At 41.7% G+C, this 24,775-nt stretch overlaps 2 protein-coding genes across 5 annotated transcripts in view; one reads left to right on the forward strand and one right to left on the reverse strand.

Annotated features, from left to right (window-relative positions):
* Positions 1-1,725: 1,725 nt before the first annotated feature.
* On the forward strand, positions 1,726-17,655 carry LOC134558579 (lamin-L(III)-like). Of its 3 annotated transcripts, none has more exons than XM_063412569.1 (12): positions 1,728-2,842; positions 6,923-7,079; positions 7,803-7,928; positions 8,857-9,027; positions 9,923-10,048; positions 10,169-10,389; positions 11,081-11,306; positions 12,139-12,246; positions 13,081-13,197; positions 13,294-13,395; positions 13,529-13,599; positions 15,404-17,655. In XM_063412569.1, the coding sequence occupies exons 1-11, from the start codon at positions 1,851-1,853 to the stop codon at positions 13,568-13,570; spliced, it is 2,388 nt and encodes a 795-aa protein (XP_063268639.1). In that variant the 5' UTR covers positions 1,728-1,850; the 3' UTR covers positions 13,571-13,599; positions 15,404-17,655. The 3 variants fall into 3 exon arrangements, with proteins under 3 accessions (XP_063268640.1, XP_063268639.1, XP_063268642.1); XM_063412572.1 differs by lacking the exon at positions 1,728-2,842 and adding an exon at positions 6,441-6,735; XM_063412570.1 differs by lacking the exon at positions 13,529-13,599 and having other exon boundaries at positions 1,726-2,842.
* Positions 17,656-17,791: 136 nt separating this feature from the next.
* The window catches only part of SH3GL3 (SH3 domain containing GRB2 like 3, endophilin A3), a 41,831-nt gene continuing 34,847 nt past the window's right edge, over positions 17,792-24,775 (reverse strand). For both annotated transcript variants that reach the window (XM_063412577.1, XM_063412578.1), the window contains exons 8-9: positions 24,298-24,425; positions 17,792-18,589 (exon numbers count right to left, since the gene is read on the reverse strand). In XM_063412577.1, the coding sequence (XP_063268647.1) occupies positions 18,384-18,589; positions 24,298-24,425 (334 nt within the window). In that variant the 3' untranslated portion in view covers positions 17,792-18,383. The remainder of the gene's footprint in view (positions 18,590-24,297; positions 24,426-24,775) is intronic.

A 24,775-nucleotide genomic window follows, 5' to 3' on the forward strand; every position in this document is an offset into this window, starting at 1 on the left:
AGCAGGCTCTGCTGAGGCTGGTCAAGGTCGTGAGGGCTGTTAGTGCCCTGGGAGCCCTCACAACATTTTGGGACCCATACGGACACATTGCTTACACCTGACTGGAATGAGCTAGAAGATACCTATAGAAAAGGATAACAAAAAGTTTACTTGATTTTTTTTCCTACTTTTTATTGTATTACTTCATTGCTAATTTTTTTTTCCACCTAATTTCACCAACTCTAGATCAAGAGCTTATTAAGATACTTGAAAAAATCAACAGTGTTTTTTGTTCCAACTTTGTGGCATCTGCTAATGTCATCTAAATCTCCCATATCTATATTTTACTGTAAAAGGACTATTTGTAGAATAATTTTTACTGTGATTTATTCTGGGATATGCACCTTTTCCTACATTTCCACCCCATATCTTAATCCTGGAACATTCCTAATATCTTTAAACTTGAAAAAGTAGGAAAGGATGGCACAAGCTTATCTCTGCAGGAATTCCTCAGCTATATTTGTGGTCTAAGCAATGCAGACTATCAACAAAGAAGTCAGAAAAAAGTGTCATGAGGAAAAGAATCAGCAACAGACTTCCATTATGCTTCTCTTAAGTTGCCTCTTTCTGTTCTTGCACAGGGAGAGTAGGTAAAGAATACAAAAGATAAAACTAGCTCGGGCTATTTTTGTACTATTTCTTTCAGCTGTTTTTGTTTGCATTATTACAAAGACTTGGCAGACAAGAAAATGTATTCTTAGAATAGCAGGTTTCTTGCTTTGTCCTGCATCTGTTCCAAAACCATACAATGTATTTGAACAGCTGGCCAGTAACATGCAATGATCAAGCATGGCAATGACACATGATCACAGTTTTCTTTGTAGAGGACTGAGGTTTCAAAGCTGAAATAAAGCCTCAGATGTACACATCTTGGTCTTAGAGGTACATGTTCAGATTTAAACCATGCCCTTTTGTTTTCTTTTTTAAAATTGAGCTTTCTATTGGCAATGAAGGACAAACAAGCACTCATTACATCAAAATAAAATGCTGGAACAGCTCTGCAGGAAAGAATGTCCTAGTGGTGTTGCTCGGACGAGAACCAGAGGAGCTCAGTCTGGCTCTGTGTTCCTCCCATGCTGCACATAGCTTTAGAGTCTTGAAATTATGTTTTGGGGTTTTATAAAAATGTGTAGAGATGCTCAGAAAAAAATATCTATGTTCTGGATTCACACCTCCATCTGTATCCTTATCTACTCTGTAACTTTTTATCCAGAGGTATAAATGACTTAATTCTTAACTCCCCAGCTACCCTCTTGGGGCAAACTGTGTTGTTCTCTTATGTTACCTGCCTGTCCACCTATAAAGAGGAGCTTGAATTTATACCTTCATAAAAAGGTATAAATACCTTCATACCTTCATTTATATCTTCCTAAAAATCTATCTTTACATTTAAAGAACTCTAAGAGGATGCCAAGTCTGTTTTTCTGTGTAGGAAATAACAGCTTAAGCTAGGATCTTAATTGACGTTTCTTGTAGCTACTACAACATGCACTGTAATTTACAGTTACAGTAATATACTGAGATTTTTATGCTCATACTGAATGAGTTTCCTACAGCATCTGCTCTCAAAAATTGAAGTAAAAAAGGGTAAATTAATTAGCCAGTGAAGAAAACTGAAAATTATCACTGTTTACATCACTACTAAAGACGTGCTGAAGCAACCTTCTTACTAAACACTGATTTTTATTAAATGTAATTAGTATAAAGCTTTACAGACTGCTTCACACATTTGCCTTCATGCAGGTTTTTTCTGTCTCCATTCTTCCTTTTGCTTATGCATCAGCTTTTAACCAGAACACTATATAAGTGGGATGGCTGACAGGAAAGCTAAAGACGCCCACAAAGAGCAGCACAAACCCGGTTATTTTCATCAGCTGAACAATTTGCAAAAAAATCCCAGACACAACAGGCAGAGCACTGACGCAGCAGCATGCTGGAGCGTGAGCATCACTGCAGCTGTCATGCATCTTCCTAAAGCTGCGATTCTGGGTTCGCCCCGACCCCTTGCACCGCTCTGTGAGAACGCAGGGCTGCGGGAGGTTTTTCCTCCTCTGCCTCCTCTGGGCAGCACCATTGGACTGATAAGATGCAGCAAGGCACATGTGAAAGATAAAGCAGGAGAGGGAAAAAAAAAAAAAGGGGGGGAGAGGGAGGGGAAAAAAAAGAAAAAAGGACAAAAAAAAAACCCAAAAAAACCCAAAAAAAAAACAAAAAAAAAAAAAAAAAAAAAAAAAAAGGAGGGGGAGGAAAAGGAAAAGTGTTTTCTCCAGGGCTCGGCCGGGCCGGGGCGGCGGCAGGGCACAGCCGAGCCCTTTAAGCTGCCCACCCTCGGCGCGGGCCGGCGGCAGCTGGACGCTATTTATACCGGGGCGGCGGCGGGCGCTGGGTGTCCTGCGCGGGGCGGTCCCGGCGGCGGCGGGGCCCGCAGCGGAGCTGCCATGGCCACGGCGCTGACCCCCGCGCCGGCCGGCGGCAGCCGCTCCGCCAGCCGCGCCGCCGAGTCCCCGCTCAGCCCGGCGCGGCTCAGCCGGCTGCAGGAGAAGGAGGAGCTGCAGCAGCTCAATGACCGCCTGGCCGCCTACATCGAGCGGGTGCGGGCGCTGGAGGCCGACAAGTCGGCGCTGCAGCAGCGGCTGAGCGAGCACCAGGAGGGCACCGACCGGGAGCTGGGCTGCCTGCGGCTCCACTATGAGGCGGAGCTGGCCGACGCCCGCCGGGCGCTGGACGACATCGCCATCGAGCGGGCCACGCTGCAGGTGGAGCTGGGCAAGATTGGCGAGGAGCACCGGCAATTGCACGTCAGGTCGGTGCTCCGGCCCCGAGCAGGCCTCCCTGCCCGGGGACACCCCGGGGAGCCGCCTCTTCGGGGCTCCTGCAGGGCGAGGGGAAGGGGATGCTCCAGGCAGGAGCCCAGGGAGGAAGGCGCGGCGGTGTTTCATGTCCGGGTCGTGCAGGTGTGATAACCCCGAAGGTGTTGCCCTCTGGGGTTGGGAGATGTCTGGATGCCTGTCCTGAAGGTGTTCTGGGGTGATGCTGCCGAGTACCTGCGGTGCTATGGGGTCACATCAGCACCTGCCTGGGCTGGGCATGGGGCTCCTGCAGAACGTGGGGTGCTGGGTGCCCTTCTGGGCTATGAATGCAGAGCTGCATGGGTTTGGCACCACGCCTGTGTTTACAAACACTCAAGATGCTGGCAAGTATCTAGAAAGTTATGGAGCAGTGGAAGCAGTGTTTATATGGAGTCGGAGTGCATCTTTTTTGGGCTGTTCAGCTCCGACTTTGCCCAGAGGGAATACAGAGAGAAGATAGTTCTGGGAGCAGTGTGGCTTACCTGGTCTAGGTTGGTACTGCTCAGAGGTTTTCCTGGTTGCCTTAAGTCTGAGATGAGCTGCCTGTGGTTTTAGCTTGACTTTCTTGTAAGCTGTGTATCCCGAGGCTGGGATCATCATCGAGGCTGGGCTCAACTAGCCTGAACAAAGGCAATGTAAGTGCTGTCCCATCCTCCTGAAGAAGGAAGAGGTGTGTGAACAAGTGTTCAATCCCAACAAGCTTCCTCTACAGAAATATACAACCTGCTAGCACTGCTAGTTACTGTAACACCCCACTGTACCCCTGTATTACTTATAGACTTGTAATAATTTGGATGTCCACAGGCCCCTTACATCTTGTTATAAACCTGTATCAGAGCAAATTTAGGCACCACCTTCTTCTTTTAATGCCTGGGGGAAGTATTGCCCCTTCACAGACTCAGTAGGACTCAGGTTCTAGTTGGGAGTGAAACATGCTTTTACTGTAAGCTTCTGTTTTCAGCTGTATAATTGTTGGGCTTGTCTCTGTCATGCTGGGTTTTGGCTCACAGATGTATTTCATAAATCTAACCAGCCACTTGAATGGACAGTGAGGAGAGGGGTAATGCCTGTTCTAAAACTTTTCTGCTGCTCTTTGTGTTTGTATAACTCTGGCTTTGTTTGTAAAGCTTTGGACTTGGCAGATATGCAATCCTCTAGACCGTTGGGTCGGGGTTTTGTTTTTTTTCCCTTTACAGTAACTACGTCTTAGAAGTGGTTAAATTTACAGCCTATGGGAAATGATACATGGTACATATTGGTTTCTGAAAGGACTAGACTGAGGTCCTAATATTAATGTGTGTTGTATCTGGGCTGCCTAACTGCAAATGTCTCAGATGACTTGGAACAAACTTTGAGGGTATCGTGTCCTTAGATTTATACACCCTTTAAATAACCTGGTGACTGTTTAACTCTTATAGAATGAAATGTCACCAGATAATTTCCCAACAGCATTAACTACTAGGTCTTATTATTCACTGATTAAGAGACTCAAGGGTTTTGACAATAAACTGATTGCATTTGGGTTTCTCTTACTACTTAAACAACGGTGACTGGAAGCAGGCCAGAGATGTTTGGGGAGGAGGAGTTGCAGATAAGTATATTGGTTGAATTCAGAGCCTCAGGAAGGTCAGAGCAGCTGCAGTAACACAGCAGAGAAAGACAAGACCAGTTCCTTTCTGCATCAGAGAGTGTGGATGTACATTTTGCCCCTGAATGTGCCAAACAAAGTGTAGCAGCTGACGTGGTAAGAATGAATCCTGTATGTCCTGCTGACCTCCTCTGGTCTTGACAAACTGGAGTCTGTTTCAAACATACCTGAACTCTTTTGGTAAAATTATTTAAATTCTCCAGATCAAGCCTATGTGACATCCTGATTTACAAGGAATGTGATTGGCAGTGCCTCAAAGTTTTTGCTTGTAATCGATAGTCTGTGGGCCACACTTAGCTCTGGAATGGTAAGTATATGGGAAGTTGCAGAGTACTGTAACTCACTGCTTACTGCAGTAAGGGGTGTAAGGTGGTGTTCTGAACCCCAAACTTGGATTAAAAGGGTAGCAAATGCTCTTGTCAAAGTCAGACTTGTTAAATTGTTGTTCTGAAAGATGAAATGTCTCACTCCAAGATTCTTTGAAAATAATATTTTTCAGGAAGGAATCCAGGAAACATGAGCCTGGCTGTCAGATGCTTACATTGGAAAGTGAACTGTTAAAACAGATACTAATGCAATTTCAGATTTGCACACACTTTGATTGCAGAACGAAATTTATATTATTGTAGGATGAAACAGACGATATTACATAGTTTTGTTGACATAGTTAATATCGTATCTAATACTGTAAATGGTAGTGGTAGCAGAGACCCCAAAAGGAAGGTGAATAACTAATACCTAGAAAGAAACCTTAAGTACTAAAACTACAGTGCATTATCTTGTTTTTCACTGGTAGTAGAGCTATGTTTCTCCTAAAGTCTGAGTAAAGAGTAAATAACTTCTAGCACAACACCGCCAACAAATGCCTCTGAAGAGCAGGGCTGAAAAGGCCTTGAGCAAACACCTGATTTAGCCACATGCCCCAGGCCTGCACTGGAACCAGCCATAGCTGCATCTATTCAGATTTGTATAACCCTTATTTTAAATTCCAGATGATGGAGATTCCAGAATATCCCCCCCAGGCAGTGTGCTTCAGTGGTGAACTGTGTGTTTCCTCTCCCTAACATCTAACCCACATATTCCTCCCTGCAATTTAAGCCCAGAGCTTCCTGTCTTTTCCACAATAGACATGGAAAACAGATTCCCGAACTCTATGCAGCGGTCTTTCACGTATTTAAAAATTGTTCTGTCTCTTGTCCCTTTTCGCTTCTCTAGACTAAACAACCCTTAGTGTTTTCCAATCTTTCCTTGCAGTTCAAGCCTTCTAGAGTTGATCAATCCTGCAGAATTACTTTGGACTCTTGCCAACTGGTCTCAGTTATCCACTGGAAAACTCACTGTATGAGTTGACACAACTTTGCCACTTGGCAGAACTGATATTGCCAAAATAAATTGAGAACTTCCTTTACTCTGTAATCTCAAATATGAGTTTTGAGCAGGGACTCTGGATAGTGGGCAAGCAACTGCAAGGATTTTAAAAGTTGGAGCAGTCTGGAGAATTATCAGAGTGTTTTTCCCTGACAGGAACTCGTTGTGGGCCCTTCTCGCACTTCTCCACTGTGGTGCCAATGGCAGCTGAAGGGTGTTGGCCATCCAGGTGGTACCTGCGGTTCCAGAGCCGGGGTATCGGTGTGGAGATGGTCTCGTCTCTGAAAGCGAAGCTCCCCTCACCCGGACCCTCCGCTGCGGTGTGAGGGAGGGGAGGGAGCTCTCGCGGCGCTGCCTGAGGGGCTGCAGGAGCCGAAGCCCGGCGGGGCCGCAGCTCCCCGGGCTGGCCGGCGGCCTCCGGGGGACAAAGCTCCCTGTGTGCTGCGGGCAGGACATCCCGGGGCGCGGGAGGAGGAGCGGCCCCGCCGGCGGCCTCAGCCGCGCTCCGCCCCGTCAGGGAGCGGCGCGGCCTGCCCGGCCGGGGCTGCGGGCCCGGGGCTCCTGAGGCGATTCCTGCGGGCTGGGGCCGCCTCTCTGCCGCGGGGGCTCCGTGAAGGATTGCCCGGCCCCGGGGCTCCTGAGGCGATTCCTGCGGGCTGGGGCCGCCTCTGCCGCGGGGGCTCCGTGAAGGATCGTCCGGCCCCGGTCGCTGAGCGTGCCCAGCCCTCCCGTGCAGCCGGGGCCGTGCTGTCCCTGCCCTCTCCCGTTGGGAATGCCGTGGAAAATAGCTGGCTTCCGCATGGGCTGCGCACCGAACGAGCTGGAAAATGGGTCAGGAATCTCGCTGGTATAACAAATGATGCTTGTTGGAGCGCCCTGTCTGGTTTGGTTTGTGCTCTCACCGTGAGCCTGACAAGCCTGTCCTGTGTTTAACCACGGACCCCTCTGAAAGGAAACACATTGAGAACAAATTCTCCCTCACTAGCTGCACTTAACAGTGTAAAACTCTCCCTTGTAGGAACTCCAAAAAAGAAAGTGATTTGAACCTGGCCCAGGCTCGTGTGAGAGACCTCGATGCCCAGCTAAATGCGAAGGAAGCTGATTTAGCAACAGCCCTCAATGAGAACCGGACTTTGGAGAACGAACTTCGTGAATTAAAGGATCAAGTACTCAGTGTAAGGCTTGCTATGGGAATCTAAACTTTGCTTTTGCTCCTGCAGTTCTTGCTTGATTTCCTCAATTAGTTATTAATATTTAAAAGTAGAGAAAGCCTGCTAACTATGACAGTGACAGGCAGACATAAAGATTTCCACGACCTTCCTGATGGCAAATGCTGCTGATAGTGGTTTCCTTAAAACTTCCACCTGTTATAGGTACCTTTAATTCTATGACCATAGGATGTAATGTTTCTTGTTCTAAAGTCAAAGCAAGATGAAATGTACTGCTACAGTCCCTGTTGCATTATCTAACATGTCGGGGAAGTGGTAATACTGAAAGTATATATTAGCTTGTCAACATAGGCTGTATTTGGAGGATTAAGTGTCAAAAAATTATATTAGAAGTTTGGAATCAGTTTTAAAGGGAAGGAATATATATGGATAGTACAATTAATTCATCAGAAGTCTACTTTGAGGAGTCAAATTTCGCTGGTGATGATTAAGGGCTGTTCTGTATTTGCCTTCTGGGAAATCTGGTCTACATAACAATTAAATAGGATTCTATCTGTTGCTGATATTTGGATCCCACTGACATAAGAATTTACACAGAGTAACCCACTTCACTCAACCAGTGCATTTTGATTGCTGTGGTAATTAGGTTGAATGACTTGTAACAAATTGTCTGCCTAATTTGAAAAAATACCTCTTAATTTTGATAACTCTGTTGTCTGTCTTTTCTAGCTGAATTTGTCACTGGAGGATACTAAAAAGCATCTCCACAGTGAAATGTTGAGGAGGGTGGACCTAGAAAACCATATGAAAACTTTGCAGGAAGAAATGACGTTCCAGAAGCGCCTTCATGAAGATGTATGTTTTAGCTTATTAACAAGGCATCTTTCTAGGTGTCCATGATCTCTGGATGCACTTAAAGCCCATCTTAACATTGCTTTTATCTCTAAAAAGGTAACTAGCACCCTGTGGCAGCCCATCAGCTCATAACATCCACCTAACTAGGAAGGCTCAAAGTACACAACCTCAACTGGGATAGCACCAATAGGTATCTGGGATATGACAGATTTCTTAGGCTGCTCTTCTAAGGATAACTGAAATCCCAATATATTGCATTTTATATTAATTTGTGTAAGTGATAGTGCATATATTAGTTACTGTTAAATGATTCCAGATGTTTACTTGAAGCCTAAAGTAAGTGAAGAAGTTAAGTCTCCTTCAAGCAACTTGTGTTCCCAACTTCCTTAACACTTCTCAGTGGTGTCTTTGTGAGGGAAGTCAGTACATATATCTAAATGAATAGTTTACACATGAATGTAAACCAGCTTCCTTCTCACTTGTAGGAATCTCATGGTTTGATAGAGAATTCTAATATTTCTTACTAACTGCTATTACTTTTTGAACAAAACAAGTGAAGTAACAGTGCTTAAAGAAACTGAACTGTATATGCATGTGCTCTAAGTAGAAAAAAAATCCTAACAGAATCTATCTAGTTCAAAGAATTAGTCTTACAAATTAAATACTTACCACATTTATTAGTTTAAGCAGTGGTGGCAGTGAGGTGGAAAAACAATGGTGAGGCAGCAAGGTGGATGTGCCAGACCTAATGGATAAATAATTAGTAATGCATAAAGTAATGCAAATAAATTAGTAATGCATAAAGATGAATTACTGTGTACTCAGTGATAAATCTGCTTCAACAGGGAAGGACTTGTGAAGCTGGTACACTAAATCTAGTTTCAAACTGTGTTTGTTTGTTTATTCTCTGAGAAATTTCTTCTCCTAGGAGCTCAAGGAGACAAAAAGGGTCCATGAGAGCAGGATAGCAGAAGTAGAATCTGGCCGTCAAAGAGAATTTGAGAGTAAGCTCTCAGATGCTCTGCAGAGGCTTAGAAAACAACATGAAGAACAAATTCAAGGTTACAAAGAGGAGATGGAGCGAACATTCAGTGCAAAGGTGAGTTTGTAAAAGATGACAGAAACAAAATTAAAGTTCTCTTCACCTTGACATAATTAAGGTCACACTGGCATAGACAGCTGATGGAGGGAGCCCCTGCATTCACTGCAGAGCTTCTTGGCATAAGCTGTTAGAGTTTCATAGTGTCAAATTTGACAGTAGGATTTCTGCAAACATTTGATCCCAAACAAAACTGGTTCAAGCATAAATACAGGGAGTGATTAGGGGAAGTTGATCATACTTCATATTTCTGACAGATTTAGGACCAAGGTGTGTTATTGTTTGTATTTAGCAATTTCAGTCTTGAATAAAACGGAACTTTTCCTACACACCAACTTGCATGCCAAGTCAGGGAATTCCTTTGGATGCCTCTGTTTCCACTGAAAATTCTGTAAGTGCCTCTTGAAGGAGTACTTTACCCTTTCTTGGGGCATCTCAAGATTAAGGTATTTGTAGAGCAATTCAAGGTTGCTTGTAAATATGCAGGAACTCTTTAATAATAGACCTTTTGGGGAAGAATATGATTTGTACACCCAATATCCTGCAGCTCTATGCTTTTACAAGCAGCTTCTAAACATATTCTCCATTGGTCTTCTGGAGAATCAATTTACTTAATATCCATACAAAGTCCTCATACATTACTAATTAAAATATCCTAATCCAGAAATTTTCTCTACCTGATTATTGCTGACTTTTTCTGGCATAAATGTCAAACTTGTGTAAACCTCCCTGGAAAGCAATACAGAGCTTTCTGACCTGAACTTTATTGGTGTCTGCACACTTCAGTAAAAGATGACTACTTCCAGCTGTAAGAAGTGAAAACTATTTGGTTTTCCTTCCTTATTTATAATACATGCTAATGTACAACTCAGGACTAACAGTGAGTTATCCACAGGTGGAGAATGCCCAGCTAGCTGCAGCAAGAAACAGTGAGTTTGCCAACGCTGCTCGGGAGGAGCTGATGGAAACACAGAAGAGAGTTGATACTCTGATATCTCAAGTTAATCAATACCAAACCCAGGTTCTGTCTTTTTTTGTATAACCTTACAATTATTTTAATTTACTCTCAATTCAAAATATTGGCCTTTTCTCTCTAATCTTCACTTATGGTTTGATTTTTTTCCCCTCCCCTTAATTTTAGAATGTTGCTTTGGAGAGCAGAATAAAGGAGCTACAGAATTTGCTGGATTACGATCGTGATCTCCATCGGAGGCGTATGGCTGAAAAGGAGGAAGAAATGGCACAAGCTCAGAAGCAGGCACAAGCACAGCTGGAAGAGTATGAGCATCTCTTAGATGTGAAACTGGCTCTAGACTTGGAAATAAATGCATACAGAAAGATGTTGGAAGGAGAGGAACAGAGGTAGGCTATGACAAGATCTTCATTATGAGAACTTGCTTCATTCAAGACCTCTACACTAATTCTTTATCATTCAGAATGCGGGGGGACAAGAAACAAGCATTAAGCATGTCATCAATATAGCAATTCAGTTACTGAAGCTTCATCTTCTGTAAATGGTATTTATATCCCATATCTACCACATGGCAAGATGAAGTAACCTCATAAATCCAGCTGATAAAATGGAAAGGTCCATTAAGCATTCCTCAACTCTCTCAGAGTTTTGTGTTACATCTTGGAGATACAGAGCATTCAAGTTCCATGAATGAAGCTGGGAACTTGGATCAACTCATCTATGCAGATGTGGTATCTTGCATGCATGGTGAGAACATGAACTCTCAATACATGCTAAGAAGGATCAAAAATTAAAATTACTTTCACTGAAGATTGTGTCTGTTGAGACTTTAAAGGAATATTTAGCGCAGTTGTGAGTCTTCTCTTATTAATATAAGCTTACTCTGAACTCTGGGGCTGTCTTCCAAACTTAACAAACCGCTTAGCTACTCTTGCCAATAAAAGTAAAATTTTGTGTTCAAGACCCCATGGAAAGCTTGCCTATAGGAAGCTGTTGGGCCTGGATGTAGTCAGAGGGTAGGCATGAGAAGAAACAAAGCACATGAGGTACTCAGGTCAATGTTATCTGCCTCTCTTCTAGGCTAAAGCTGTCACCCATTCCATCCTCACACAGCACGGCAACTAAAGCAGCAGGTCAGGGGCGACGATTCCTGCATGCGAAAAAAAGGAAAATCAAAGAAACCAGAAAGAGGGAGCATAGTGCTGCATTTAAGACTATTCAGCATGTTTCAGCTACTGGAAATATATCTATTGAAGAGATTGATGCAGATGGGAAATTTGTCAGGCTTAAAAACCACTCTGATAAGGTACTTCCATTTGCAAGTCTGCATTGTAATGTGTGCCTGCTCGGGGATGGCTTTAGCTTAGTGACACACTAGAGAGTGACCTTCTGGTACTGCAGGTGCTCTGTTCCAGGGCCACAGGAGGGGCTTTTGGGTGGAGGTGCAGGGGGTTCTATTAAGCAGAATCAAACACCTTCAGTTGTTTGTCATCAGATTCAGGCTAGCACTACCAGAAGTACTACTTACCCTTGATAAATTAAATAGGGTGCTCTAGTAAATTGGATAAAGATAGCTTTGCATTAGTCGAAAATACTTAAAACAGCTCAAAGGTTGAACAGAGTTGGTGATATCTAATCTATGCAGAGGGTTTATCTGGCCAATTAGCTAATTCTTCCACTAGTTTAGTTTCCAAATCCAGGACTATAAGAATTCATCATCAGGATTTCAAAACATATGGTTTGTAGTTTAGCCATTTCAGCCTGAAATACAGAATGACCCATGAAATTTTAAGGTGTGTGTATATATATATATATATATATGTGTGTGTATATATTTATATATATATATGTAGTTGGTAGGTGGCCACGGCAAACTTCATTTATCAGAATCTCCCTAGTAAAGAGTATCATGACCCTCCTGTTAATGGAATGTAAAAATAGCTGTGGCTTAACTTAACTAAAATTAATCCTAAAGTATAGGGAGGCTTTAATGGAAATGTGGCTGCTTCCTCAAAATTGTCAGATACTCGTATGCCACATGAGTGGGATTAAAACTGGCCCATGAGTCTGGAAGGAATCTTGTGTTTGAATTATCTGGTGTTGGTCTGTAATGCAGGGAGAGGTTTCTTGTCCCACAGGATCAACCTCTCCATGGCTGGGTGTTGAGACGACGTATTGGAACCGTGGCAGATGTTATGTACAAGTTTCCTTCACGGTTCACTCTTCAGGCAGGACAAGAAGTTACAGTAGGTATTGGGTTTGCAAAACTTCCTCAGAGCTCTGTTCTTATGTTGGATGTCAGTAGAGATTCCTGTAATATGGAAAACTATATAGATACTGAGTGCCTCAAGAGCTAAAGCTCTTGTTTTATGTGGAGATAGATATGGGGAAATTCCTTGAAGCAACCTGAACTGAAATGCTAATTACATTTGCTTTAAAGTTTGGACTGAACTTGGATCATCCCACTAGAGTGTGCTCTAATTGTAAACAGAATGATAGTATTCTACTTTTTTCTTAGGATTTCCCATACTCCTGTGGCTTGATACAAGTTGTGCAGAGACTCACACTCTTGCTAAAATCTTTAGTCTACTCCAGGTCAGCAATGCTGAGCTCATGATTGTAATATTAAACGAAATACTAGCTCTAATATCATACTCTAAGTACATGGAGATGGTGATCAAAGAGCTGAACTCTACACTTGCTACTCCAAACTGGAGGAGCTGTTCAACAGAACTATGAGAGGCTCTTGCACACACAAGTTGCTGCCCTGAGCATGTCTGTGACTGTGGCTTGGCTCTGTGACTCCAATGTTCTGTCTGGCCAACCAGGGCTACCTCTGCATTGGATAGAAGTTGTTAACAGCCCTTTCTGCACTGTTTCACAGTCTTCAGCTAGAAAAACGTTACCACCATTCTTGGTAGTCTTGAAAAAAAAACTAACTTGCCAGGGATTGCAGTGCTTCAGTTTCTCCTACTGGATGTCTTTGGTATTAAAATACTTAATAATTATATATGTTAGACTGAATTGTAATCAAACTACAGGAAAAGGTTCTTCAGAAGCTCACTGTAGATCTGTTGCAGATCTGGGGTGCAGCTGCTGGTGTAAGCCCAGGTCCTAGTGATCTGGTCTGGAAGTCGCAGAAGTCGTGGGGAACTGGGGATAATATTGGTGTTACACTCATCACAGATGATGGTGAGGTAAGTGAAATAATAAAACACTTCTACTGTCCTAATGCTAAACTTGCCTGTGCTTAATTCCTGAGGGGTCTTGGTGGCAATTCAATTGTATTCTAGGAACTCGCAGAGAGGAAGATAATGCTTGTACCCAGAGAAGAAAGTGAGCAAGAGGATGATTATGAAGAAATAACTGGAAGTGAAGCAGAGTTTGCATCTCAGGTAAGCTGCCTGAAGTTTAAATATATGCTGCCAGCAGAGTCATTCAATGGCCATTTCTTTTCTTTACTAAGTGAAAATACTGCTTCAAGTACTCTTCATATCCCACAACTCTTAATGTTTTTCTTGATGTCAGACCAAAAGAAGAAGAAAAAAGAAATGTTGTTTGGTTTCATGATAGTGGTTCCTGTGAGCATCCTTTAGCAGGTGAGATGGTGAGAATCATGCTTGTCACCTCATAGAAAACTTGCTTCATCAGTGGTGCTGCAGTCTCTTGTCCCATGTGGGATGTAGCTTGCATGGCTTCGCATAGAAACGCAACTGAAATTCTGCTTATTCTCTGAGTATGATCAAACAGTAGCATTATTTGATACCTTATTATTGACACACTGAAAATACAGCCTTTAATGTCCATTTCATCTAAATATCTATGAATTAAAGCCGTTATCCCAAGAACAGAATGTAAACACAAACTATTTCTGTGGGATGAAGCGATGTGACACCCTGGTGTCCCTGGCTTGCTTTTAAGATGATTTCAGACTGAACTTAAGGTCAATATACCTGCAAACTTTTGGCTACAGACTTGCATGGTGCAATATCCTGTGTAAGACTACCCAGCCCCTTTTTGAATGGCATTTGACTGACCATAATACAAGTCTGAACTGATGCATTTTGGATGCTCCTACTGTACTTTGATCTACTATTAGCTATCTTTAATTGCTGAAATAGTCTAAACCAACTAATATGAGGGCTTTAGGTTGGTCCTAACCAAACAATTATACTTGACTGAAGTTGGTTTGTGTCTTGACCTGAAACAGTACTATGGTACAAACTTCAAAGCCTGAGAGCAAGGGGATGCTTAGCTAAGAACTCTCTCCTTCCTGCTGACAAATTTAAGCTACAACAGCTCTTCCTAAAATTGATCCTCCACGGTTACAAGGAGAAGTCACATCTTACTGCACTAGGTTAAAGCTCCCACTACCATTTCCTAGATATTTTCAATGTATCTGTCAGAAAACTAATTTAAAAGTACCTTGGTACTGTCTTTCTGAAAAAAATGTACCTAAACAGGCAGTTACTGCCTGCTGGTTTTTTATTTTTCTGTCCTTTCAAACAGAAAATCTGGGTAAATATCTGTTACTACAATATCATGTGGCTTAAAGGATCTTTATCAGACTCCTGACTTGCATGCACATTCTTGTAATATTTTCAGTCTCACTGAAGGATGGTGAAGCCCTGGTAAATAGGCCATTGAGAAGGTCTATAATGCTGTTCTGCCCTTTGGGCTCTTAGTGATACAAGCTTCTCATACTCAGAGTAGGGCTTCTCCTCAAAGGTGGCTTCCTTTTATTTTAAAAGGCATTTTTTGAGTTCACTTACATGACTTGTTTAATAATCAGTGATGGAAAGCAAAAGTAACTTTTTTCCTTACACTTCTAATCTGTTTCATCAGCAACTTTACAATACAGTTGTGTGCCATTTATGGTAAGAATCAATTCTCATACTTCCAGTCAAATTTTAATGTCATTCCTGTTTGCTGAATTCCTATTAAACTTTTGACATTAGTACCTATATGCTTCTGCTGCCTTGGTAGTACTGAAATAGCTGCTTACTAAACAGAAGTTAACTTATTGCATGCAGTAAAATAATGGGAAGAATGCACGCTGTGCTTTAAAGGAAGGCAGAGTTTCCATGTTTTTCTTCTGCTTTTACCATCCTAACGAGGGCAGCACGTCTGCATGCACTGAGGTTCTGATGCTTGGGAGGTGAGACAGTGATGGGCAGTTGGACAGCCTTGCATTAAGGAAGGCACAGGCTTATGGATTGCATGGACTTGTGTAGGACAGTTCATGTACTGCCTCTTGAAAATCTGCTTTGCTTTTAGTAACTAAAGCTAAAAAGTGCTAAAAAGCCTACTTGCCTATACAAGGATCAAGTAGGTAACCAGCAAGAAATATTAAGTTTGTACGCATGCTAATTAGTCTAATGTTTTCATGTTTTCTCTCTGCAGCAAAATGAAGATCCCAGCTGTTCTGTCATGTAATGTGGACAATCATCTTAAAACACCTCTCAGTCCCAGGTGACATAGACTGTGTGTGTTGATATCTTCTGTAATATCTGGAATTTCACATATTCCACCTTTGTGAGAAGCATTGTCCATAACATGATGGAATTTCCTACCTTCTGATACTGGACCCTGGCCTTGGATTCAGTGATACAAAGAGCAGTAGAATACAAGCTCCATGGGAAGTTATTTTTATTTTTACTTTTACACAAGGATCTGGTTTCTGTGACCTGCTGAAACAGAGGAGGGTACAGTTTACAAAGCTTCTAAACATGTGCCCTAAAAGGATGTTAAATACTTGACAATGAACATGAGGCTGCCTCAGCTTTCTCAGTATTCTGATATGGTGTTCTCCAAAGGTAATTACTCTTTCCAGCCTGAGTGGGAAACATTGGACCCATCACACCCTTGCACCTTGAGCAAGTCTAAACTAAAACACTGTCCACAAGAGTGATGAGTGTCTGAAATGTTTCCTGCTCAGATCCTGATGCAGAAATGCATAAAACTGGTCTGGATCACTTCCCAGAGTGAAACACTTCAGAATTAAAAGCAAGTTGTAAAAATATTCCTGCCTGTTATTAAATGTACTGTTTCTGTAGTCTAGCACCTGGAAGTCTCCCTTTCAGTATTGTATATTCCTAGATACAGTGTATCACAGCAGAGCTGTGCCAGCCTTAACTTGGAAAAATGTATCCTGGAAATGTGAAAAAGCATCTCATTCTGACAGAGCAGGTAGTGTGACCAGTGCTGCTGACACAGCTTTCTAAAGAGCTAGAGAGAAAAATATCCTAGTCAAAAATCCAAACCAGGCAGCCCCAGCTGTAGTGAAACACATCAATCTCCCTGCTCATGGAGCCCTTATGTGCTACATCTCCGTGCAGGCTGCAGCTGTGTGTGTCTAATGGGACAGCAGGGGTAAACTGGTTCTGGGCCAGTGTGCAGCTCCTGTCACTCTGTGCTCCACGGGAAGCCTGTCCTGTCACCCTCAGCAGGGGACAGCCAGCCTCAGGGGCACTGCGGCCACTCTGTCTCTCCACCCCACTGCTCCCCTGCTGGCCCTGGGGAAAGGAAGGGCTCTGAGCCACATGAAGTAAACTTCCACCTGAGAGCAGGAGGGGAGCAGCTGAGCCTGCAGATTTCTCTCAATGCTGGAATAGTGTTTTGACTGTCTTTTAACTTGCCAAAGTGTTCAGTTCCAAATTCATGACCTGCTTTGTGTAGGATGCAGGTGTTAAGGTGAGGTTTTCCTTATGCTAGCTTAAACTCTTACATTATTTAAAAATTCTAATTTTGAGACATCAAGAGTAGATGCTGGCTTAAGACTTGGATTTTGGCAGATCCAAATTCTTGTTCCACCTCAAACAATAGAAATAGCTGCTGCTCTAACTTTGCTGTATTTATCTTTATTTCTTAAAACTTTTTTAACTATTAAAGATATTTTTCATGTATATAAAAGCAGTCTTGGATTTAAATATTTGCAGATTAAATAATAAAGGTCTGTCTGTTCAATGATTTATGTTGAGTGGCTCAAAAGACTTTGAAGTAATAAAGCTGGTGCTTTTAGGGACTGCAGAGTGAAGAAACCTTCAGCAATGCACTCTGCCCTGTTTATATTTACCACTTTACTTCAACTAGAGCTGAACTGCTCTGAGTTTAAGAGGAATCTTCAGTAGACAGCTTGCCTGTAAAGAATTCAGGTCTCTTCTCATCAATTTGTCTTATATGGAGAGCAATTGGCACAAGACTACCACTTCCTCCAGGGCTGCTCACTTTGTTTGATCACTACTATATTACTAAGCAAAGCAAGAGAAGGTAAACAAAAAAACAAAGTAATTCTATCTTCATTTGCATAAGTACTTCTGATGCCAGAATTCTGCCTTAATTTTGAGGCATTTCTGGTATATTTTTAGCTATATACATGTCTTTCCATTACCACCTCTTCTTCTCTTTCTCCTCCTTTCCATCCCTTTCAACTAAATATGAGAAACAGAAATACATTGACTTTTCATTTGTGTGTAGTAGGCACCAGTCATCCCCTGTCTCTCACTGGAATTCTATACAAACCCTGTGGAACCAGGAGCAGTTTGTGCTTAGTTCCATGGAATTTCTCTCTTTTCCTTCTGCTAGAAGAAGATGTTAACAGACATAAATGCTAAACAAGCAATAGAGAAGTAGCAAGATGTTTAAAATTGCAGTGCAGAGGTGTCATAAAAGTTATACTTTCTTTACTCATGTATTTTTTAACTTGGCATCGTTTTTGTCACTGAAAACTGATCTATTCAGCAAAAGTGGCCTCCTGCTCAAACAACATCAGTACAGAAGCAGCAACCACTGTTCTTATCCCACAGAAATATTTATTCAGTTTGATCAGTAAATTATACCAATTTTCAATGCTGAGAACTTGTACTTAGTACAACATCATCTTAATATTGACAACAACCACTTTGCCTTTTGTCAACATACAATGCAAAAGATGAATGAACTTGTTCACAATAAATTACGGTGTGATAGATGAAAACAGCTCAATGACATCAGTAACTTAGGAACTGGTTACAGTTAGCTTCACTAACAGTATTTTTTAAAATGGTTTTCAATAATAAAATCATTGCAGCCAAAGATAAAAAATAATCCACATACAATAATAGCAAGGAAATGCATTTTTGGAGCAACAGTGAGCTACCAGTAAACACTTCATACAGTGATCTTCAAGGCACAAAGCAAAAAAACTGGGTATGGGTTTTTTTGCAGGTTGACAAATCAGGGAAGGTGAAATTTTTTTGAATATAAAATAAATACATTTTAAAAAGACGCATACAAAAGTCAGTAAGTCAGTCAAATAGCAAGGCTTTCACAGAATGCCACACTGACAGAACATTTGTGAATCCATTTCAGTCATGAAATCATGTTCACAGCTCGAATGACACAATCACTGAGGCAAGGGAACTATCACTTCAACATAATTAATGGGGAAGAAGCCAGACTCTCCATTTAACATCCCCTCATACCAATTCTCATCAATCTGATTGGTCAACGTTATGATGTCCCCTTCCTTAAACCCAAGCTCGCCTTCATTTTCTGGCTCAAAGTCATAGAGAGCTTGGCAGCAAGGCTGATCCATGTGCACTGAAGAACCTGCCCCAGTGACAGAAAAAACAACATTAATTGAGCTTCACAGCTTCCCACCAGCCACTAAGCACAAAACAAGGGGTCAAAAATGTACCCCTGATGTCATGTCAACAGCAACAGCTTTTCCACTGCTTTTATTCATTAATGTTTGGTGCTTCTACATATAAAATACAAGATTAGTATTAATAAATTTAAAGCATAATTGTTTGTCCCTTAAGTTCAGATGCTACTCCTCTTTCATTCCTAGCTGCCTTCTCTCTCAAAAGCTGTTTATCTCCAGCTGAGGGCTGGAGTAATCTGTTGTCAAAACCCATGTGCCCTCTGTGGAGCAGCTGCCAGAGGAATCAGAGGGCAGGAGCTGAGGAAGCAGAAGAGTGAACAGGAGAAATGACAAGGAATCCTTTGAACAAATGGTGCTGCAGCACATTGATGCTGTGGGAACACCTACCAGAGGGCAGGGGCTGCTGGCCTGTCCTACAAACACAGCCCTGCAGCCTGAGGCAGACACCTGCATTGTCACACCACGAGTGCCTTGAGCACCCTCACCTGAGCAGTGACAGTTCTGGGTTACTGCTCCCTGAGCTCCTGTGCTCCAGTCCTTTATTTTACACTTCCCCCATCTGAACTAAGGCAAAGGCTATGGCAGGAACAAAGGCGCCTGTCAAATTATTCTAAGGATGAAAACAGTTTTCTGATGAATTATCTGGCTGTTCTTGTGATTTGCACTGTTTATCCTAAAAAGATCTTAATTCCAAATCACCCTTAAACATTAAAAAAAACCAACTAACCTTGTTAATGCAGTAAATATCTTTCTTAAAGGTATTCTCATGGAGGAGTATTAATTAGCTTGCATTTATGATACCAATGTATATGTAACATTCATATTTATGAATAATCACTACTTATTACTTATTACTAATTACTACTTATACAATATTTTATTAGAATCATTTATGTTCAAATTGTAAAGCTGAACTCTGTGGTCAGGGAATAGCCCATGGTTCAACTGTAGTTCAGCCATAACAGATTTTTTAACAACATATGTAATGTATCCAAGTAGAAGTCTGGTAATTTGATGGTAACATTTCTAAGTGAAGAACAGGAGAAAAGACTTAATGCTGCTGCCTTGTAAAGAGGAATACCACACCTTAAAGCATGACACCTCTAAACACAAGTACTTATATTACATTATTCAGGTTCTCTTACTGGGAGCATTGCAGCAATACTCAAATATTCCAGTCTTGACTCTTCCAGCTATCATTTTTTTACTGGGTAAACCTGCATGCAATTAGTAATGCAATACAGATATAACAGCTAAAATGCCAAAAATGCATTTTAATTTGTTAATCATGGTAATGCATAGGACATTATTAAAAAAATAACTGCTCAGGCATTTTCTAGATAAAGGAATTAGGAGAAGTCTCTAAAGGAAACCAGCTAAGAACCAGTGGTGATCACTCAGTGAGAACAAGAGGTGAAAGCATCTTCTTAACTGACAATAATACTATTGGGGGCAATATCTGGTGTTACAACTGGAAAGTAGGAATTGCTTTTCCCTTTTGTGGGTATATTTTACCCTTGATAGCAACAGAAGAGAGCTTTCATTTATAACAATGGGAGAGAAGTACCACAGAGACTAAGCAAACCTTCCCAGAGCAGCCCTGTCACAATGGCAGACTCATCCTCTCCCTGTGGAAGGCTCAGTGCAGTGACAAAGTCCTACCAGAACCAACTAAAGTAGAGCTCCTCTAACACACGGGTACAGGTGAAAGCTTGGTTGTCATGTATTTGCTGAAGGACTCCAAGCAGAAAAAGAGATGATGAGCCAGCTGCCCAGCAAAAATGGACTTATCACGTTTAAAAGCAAAAATGGAGTGATTGTGTTTAAAAATAGCTGAGTTATTTCCAGCCTTTGCCAAGGTAGGGCTGGTACCAGCTCTCCAGAACTGTCGGCAGCAGAAGGTGGCGATCACAACAACTGACAGAGCTCCTCGCCTTCCCCACCTGCTCTGATGGGGCTGATTTGTTACTGCAAGGCAGCTAATTCTGACAGTGAGCTACCTGATCAGACATGGATCACATTGGGTTCATTTTCAGCTCCAAAGAACTGCAAAGAAACGTCTGGCAGCCTGGAAAGGTTTTTAAATAATGGCCACAGCCAGCACAAGCGGTTTCACTCCAGGCTGAAGGATCAGTCAGTGTCTTCATTAGCGTCAGGCAGCTGCTGCTGCTGTACAATCCAATGAGACAGAGCTTCCCTGACAAAGGTGAGGGGGCAGCACTGCCTGACAGTCTGCAACACACACTGCTAAACGTCACAGAACTGCTGGCACTGCTCCAGCCTTTTGCTGTCTGCTTGCACAAATGTTGCAGAGGTTTCAGCTAAATAAATTGCACTCTTCTATTTCTGCCAACAGGGTTTATGTTAATTTGCAACTCCATATGCACCTCCTTTATTTCTCTAGTTTGTGTCGCTGTCACAGTCAAAAAAGAACTGTCATTAATTTCAGACCACTCAGATCTGGACAGCACAAAATCAGGGTCAGCAAGAATCTGTCTGTGACTCCTGGAGTGTCACAGAATGAAACCAAAATGCCATTCAATGACAGTTTGGGTTTTTTGTTTGTTTTCCCCAAAGGGAGGGTATTACTGCCTATACCTGCATCTACTCTGCCTTCTATACCATGCTGCATACATCAGGTAGCAAGACTGTACTTTAATAATCACAAACTGGAAGCTTGCTAAGATAATTAATCCCAGTCTCCCTCATAGCTGAAGTGAGTAAACACTTAGATGCTTATGTTAAATTCCAGCATGTGGCAACCAGATCCATATATTTCATATCATAGTCAAACCTGACAAACAAACAGAGTGAAAGGCATGATGTAATAGAGCAATTAAAGAGTTCTGAAATGAGCCAGATGATGCTCACAGCTGCAGCTCATTAATGAGGATAACAATGAATTAGAACTAGAGATTTTTTTATCTGCATTTACTCGAAGCAGCCAAATAACTCGCAACAAAATTAAAATTAAGTTTATGTGAATCTAGCCTTGCAAATGTGCGAGAGTCATAAGTAGTAAATAATCCTCATATGTTAGAGACTATACAAAGGAAAATACTATTTCTGCTCCAAGAAGCTGATAGCTGAAAAACTATTGTGGAACATGGGAAAAGTAATTTCCATGCTCAGAACTGTACCATGGCAGTTGTGCTGAATGTGTCACATCTTGCTTTGAACTGTCCTGCAGATCTCCATGGGTTTGCTGAATATCAAGACACTACTTACCCTGAGGGACAGTATCAGAGCAATTAAAGATCTCTATCTAAATAGGGTCAATATGGAAGCAGGGAAAATGAAGCATGGAAGTACTTATGTAGGATGGTAAAAAACAAAAAGAAGGTGATTATAATGCTATCTCCCCATCTCATGGAGACTTTAAGACATTTAGCAGTTTTTCTTAGAACTGCCTGGTTCTCATTTCTCAATCACAGGTCATAAAATCAAATCTGTTTCATGATTCTGATTCTAAAAAGGGACAGAAAGGTTTTCCTATTTATGAGCAGGGCATATTGAGCCCACTGCAGTTCACAGAAATCCATATGGACGATGTTTGAGTAGGAATAGGAAAACATAGGAAAAGAGAATGAACAGTGATTTCAGTGATTTGTACCTGCTGAGGAGGTAAGCACAGCAACCACAGCTTCTTCAGAAGGAAAAAACAAGCATACATGGTCTTCCTAATGTTACTAGCAACACTTCAGTATGGCAACAATAATTCCTATTTCTCATTTTCATCTATTTATGGTGATTTTATTTCTTTTCCATTCTGACAGCACTAAGCCAGTGAAGCAGTGACAACCCCTCATTTACTGACATGCAAACAGTTGGTGCAGCAGTCCATGAATGGAGGCAGTGAGTGGAAGTGCCTCACTCCTTCCCTATCATAGTAACCAGTGGTCATTTATTTTCCATTTTTCTGAATTTCAGCTCATTAAAATTGCAATTTTTCTTTAACTAAGTGGGCTGGAAGCAACCTGGAGAAGTCATTATCTGTCTTTCTCTCAAAGGCAGGACTGATTATCCTTAAAGGAAATCTTGGAACAACTGCTGGATGGAAATGATAAACCACTGTAATGTGGTTTGACACACTAGTTTATATACAAATGCTGAATCTGAATCTCCTTTCTTCCCTGTAAAATAGGCAAAAAAAAACCCTCCTGTATAACTTGGTAAGTAGTTGATAGGGCCAAAAAATTTTATGGTGATTTTCAATAAAGTTTCAATGTTTTTCAATATGTTTGCTATGGATTTTTTTCAATAAAGATGCTACTTTCATCCAGATGTGCTGTGCTGTGAAAATACCGAGGAGGTTACTGATGCCTGCAAACATCTCCAGTGCTTTGGATGAAATGTGTCCTTGTGTCTCAAGTCTCAGGAACGACTGGTGTGACCTGAGAGAATGTGCAGAGGGGGTTGTCTCCCTCCATCCCACATTTGACAGCGACACAAAAACTCATCTTAGCATTCAGGGAGCACAAGGAGCTTCAAACAAATCGAGGAATCAGATCTCGCTGGGTGGATTTATGCTGCCAAACTGCTGCAAATCCCCTTCAGTATGGATTGTACAATGGTTTGCTCTTGTAGCACAGTGCAGGAAAATTAACGATATTAGAAGGAGCATGAAGTTACAGCTCCAAGCTTTATTCTTTCACTTTTAGTTCTCTCATTTCTCTCCCAACAACCTTTAAAAAGGAACAAGACTGCAGGGAAGAAGAAATTGGAGAGTTAGGAAAAAAAAACAAAAACCAACAAACCTTCAGGAAAAGATCCTAGATGCCATGCCAAATACAGAAGGGAACCTTTAGCTTACTACTTGTCCTCTGTTTTCCTTCCAAATATTGTTTATAGAAAAATCTCAGGCTTTTTCATTCTCTTTTCTTTGCATATTGTCATTTGGATTTTGTTTGGGTTTTTTTGTTTGTTTGAGGGTTTATTGGTTTGGTTTTTAACTGGGGTCTTCTCATACAACGTAGTTATTAAGGAGATAGGGCAAAAGAATTCTATTCATGGGATGAGGAAAAGCTATTTCAATGAGTGGTGTAACATTACTTATTATTACTATTCACACAGCTTTCAAAAGTTGACTTTTTTTTGTGAAGTCAAAGAAAAGGGTCCTAAGCCCCCACCAACAGTACCTCAAGTACTTCAGTTCATTAATGCACAGACTTCAGTGCATAATTTAGGGGACAGTAAAGTTAGAAGACATTAAAACCAGTAAGGGTGGGAGTCATCTCTCTGAATTTTACATAGCTAGTATTTGAGATCCTGTACAGATCATTTATGCTCTGAGACTGTGGAGAAAAATTAGCACCTGGAGATACTCTGATCAAACACACCCACTGTAGACATCTGTCTTTGCAAGAAATGAATTGATTTCTGCAAGTGCCTCTCCCTCTCTCTTCCCACCCTCAGTGGCAATTCAGAGACCTAAAAGACCAAGGAGAATGCCACACCTAAATTTCAGATGGATGGGAGTCTGTTGAGAGGAACTCTGCTTCACAATTCTGTTCTGAAATCTTGGAAACAATCTGGAGTCAGATGTACAGATACTGATGCCTGATGGATCCACTGTTCTTGTGGTACAAGAAATACCTCAAGCAAAAATCTGGCAAAACATCTAGAAACACATTAATTCTGTGGTGATACTCACCTGATGACTTTATGGAAGAACTATAGGCAATCCCATTGTGCTGCTGATTATCACCAATTTCCAGAGTTGTAGTTATTACAGGCTTTGGCTTAAATTCACGCTTAGGCCGACTAGATGCTACATTTATTCTGTAACACAAAGAGCAGCAAGAGATTTACTAAGAAAGAATGAAGAAATAGTTACAGAACTCAAGCTCAGGTTAAGTGCTTTACTGTTTGAAAGGTGGAGTAAGAAAATCTTCTGCTGGTTTTGGTTGGTTTGTGTTTCGGTTTTATGGTTTTCAGTTTTTTGGTTGGTTGGTTTGTTATGGGGTTTTTTGGGGGAGAGTGTGTGTTTTTACTAAAAGCTGCTCAATTCTCATGCAATACTTGAATTTCAACAACTCCCTAATTTATTTAATACTTTGGTCCTGCTGACAAAGGCATAAAGCTCAACAGCCTGAGTTTGAGAAGTGATGAGCACCCACAGCTGCCACTGA

Source organism: Prinia subflava, chromosome 15 (genome assembly GCF_021018805.1).
Source record: "Prinia subflava isolate CZ2003 ecotype Zambia chromosome 15, Cam_Psub_1.2, whole genome shotgun sequence".
NCBI classification, from domain to species: Eukaryota; Metazoa; Chordata; class Aves; order Passeriformes; family Cisticolidae; genus Prinia; species Prinia subflava.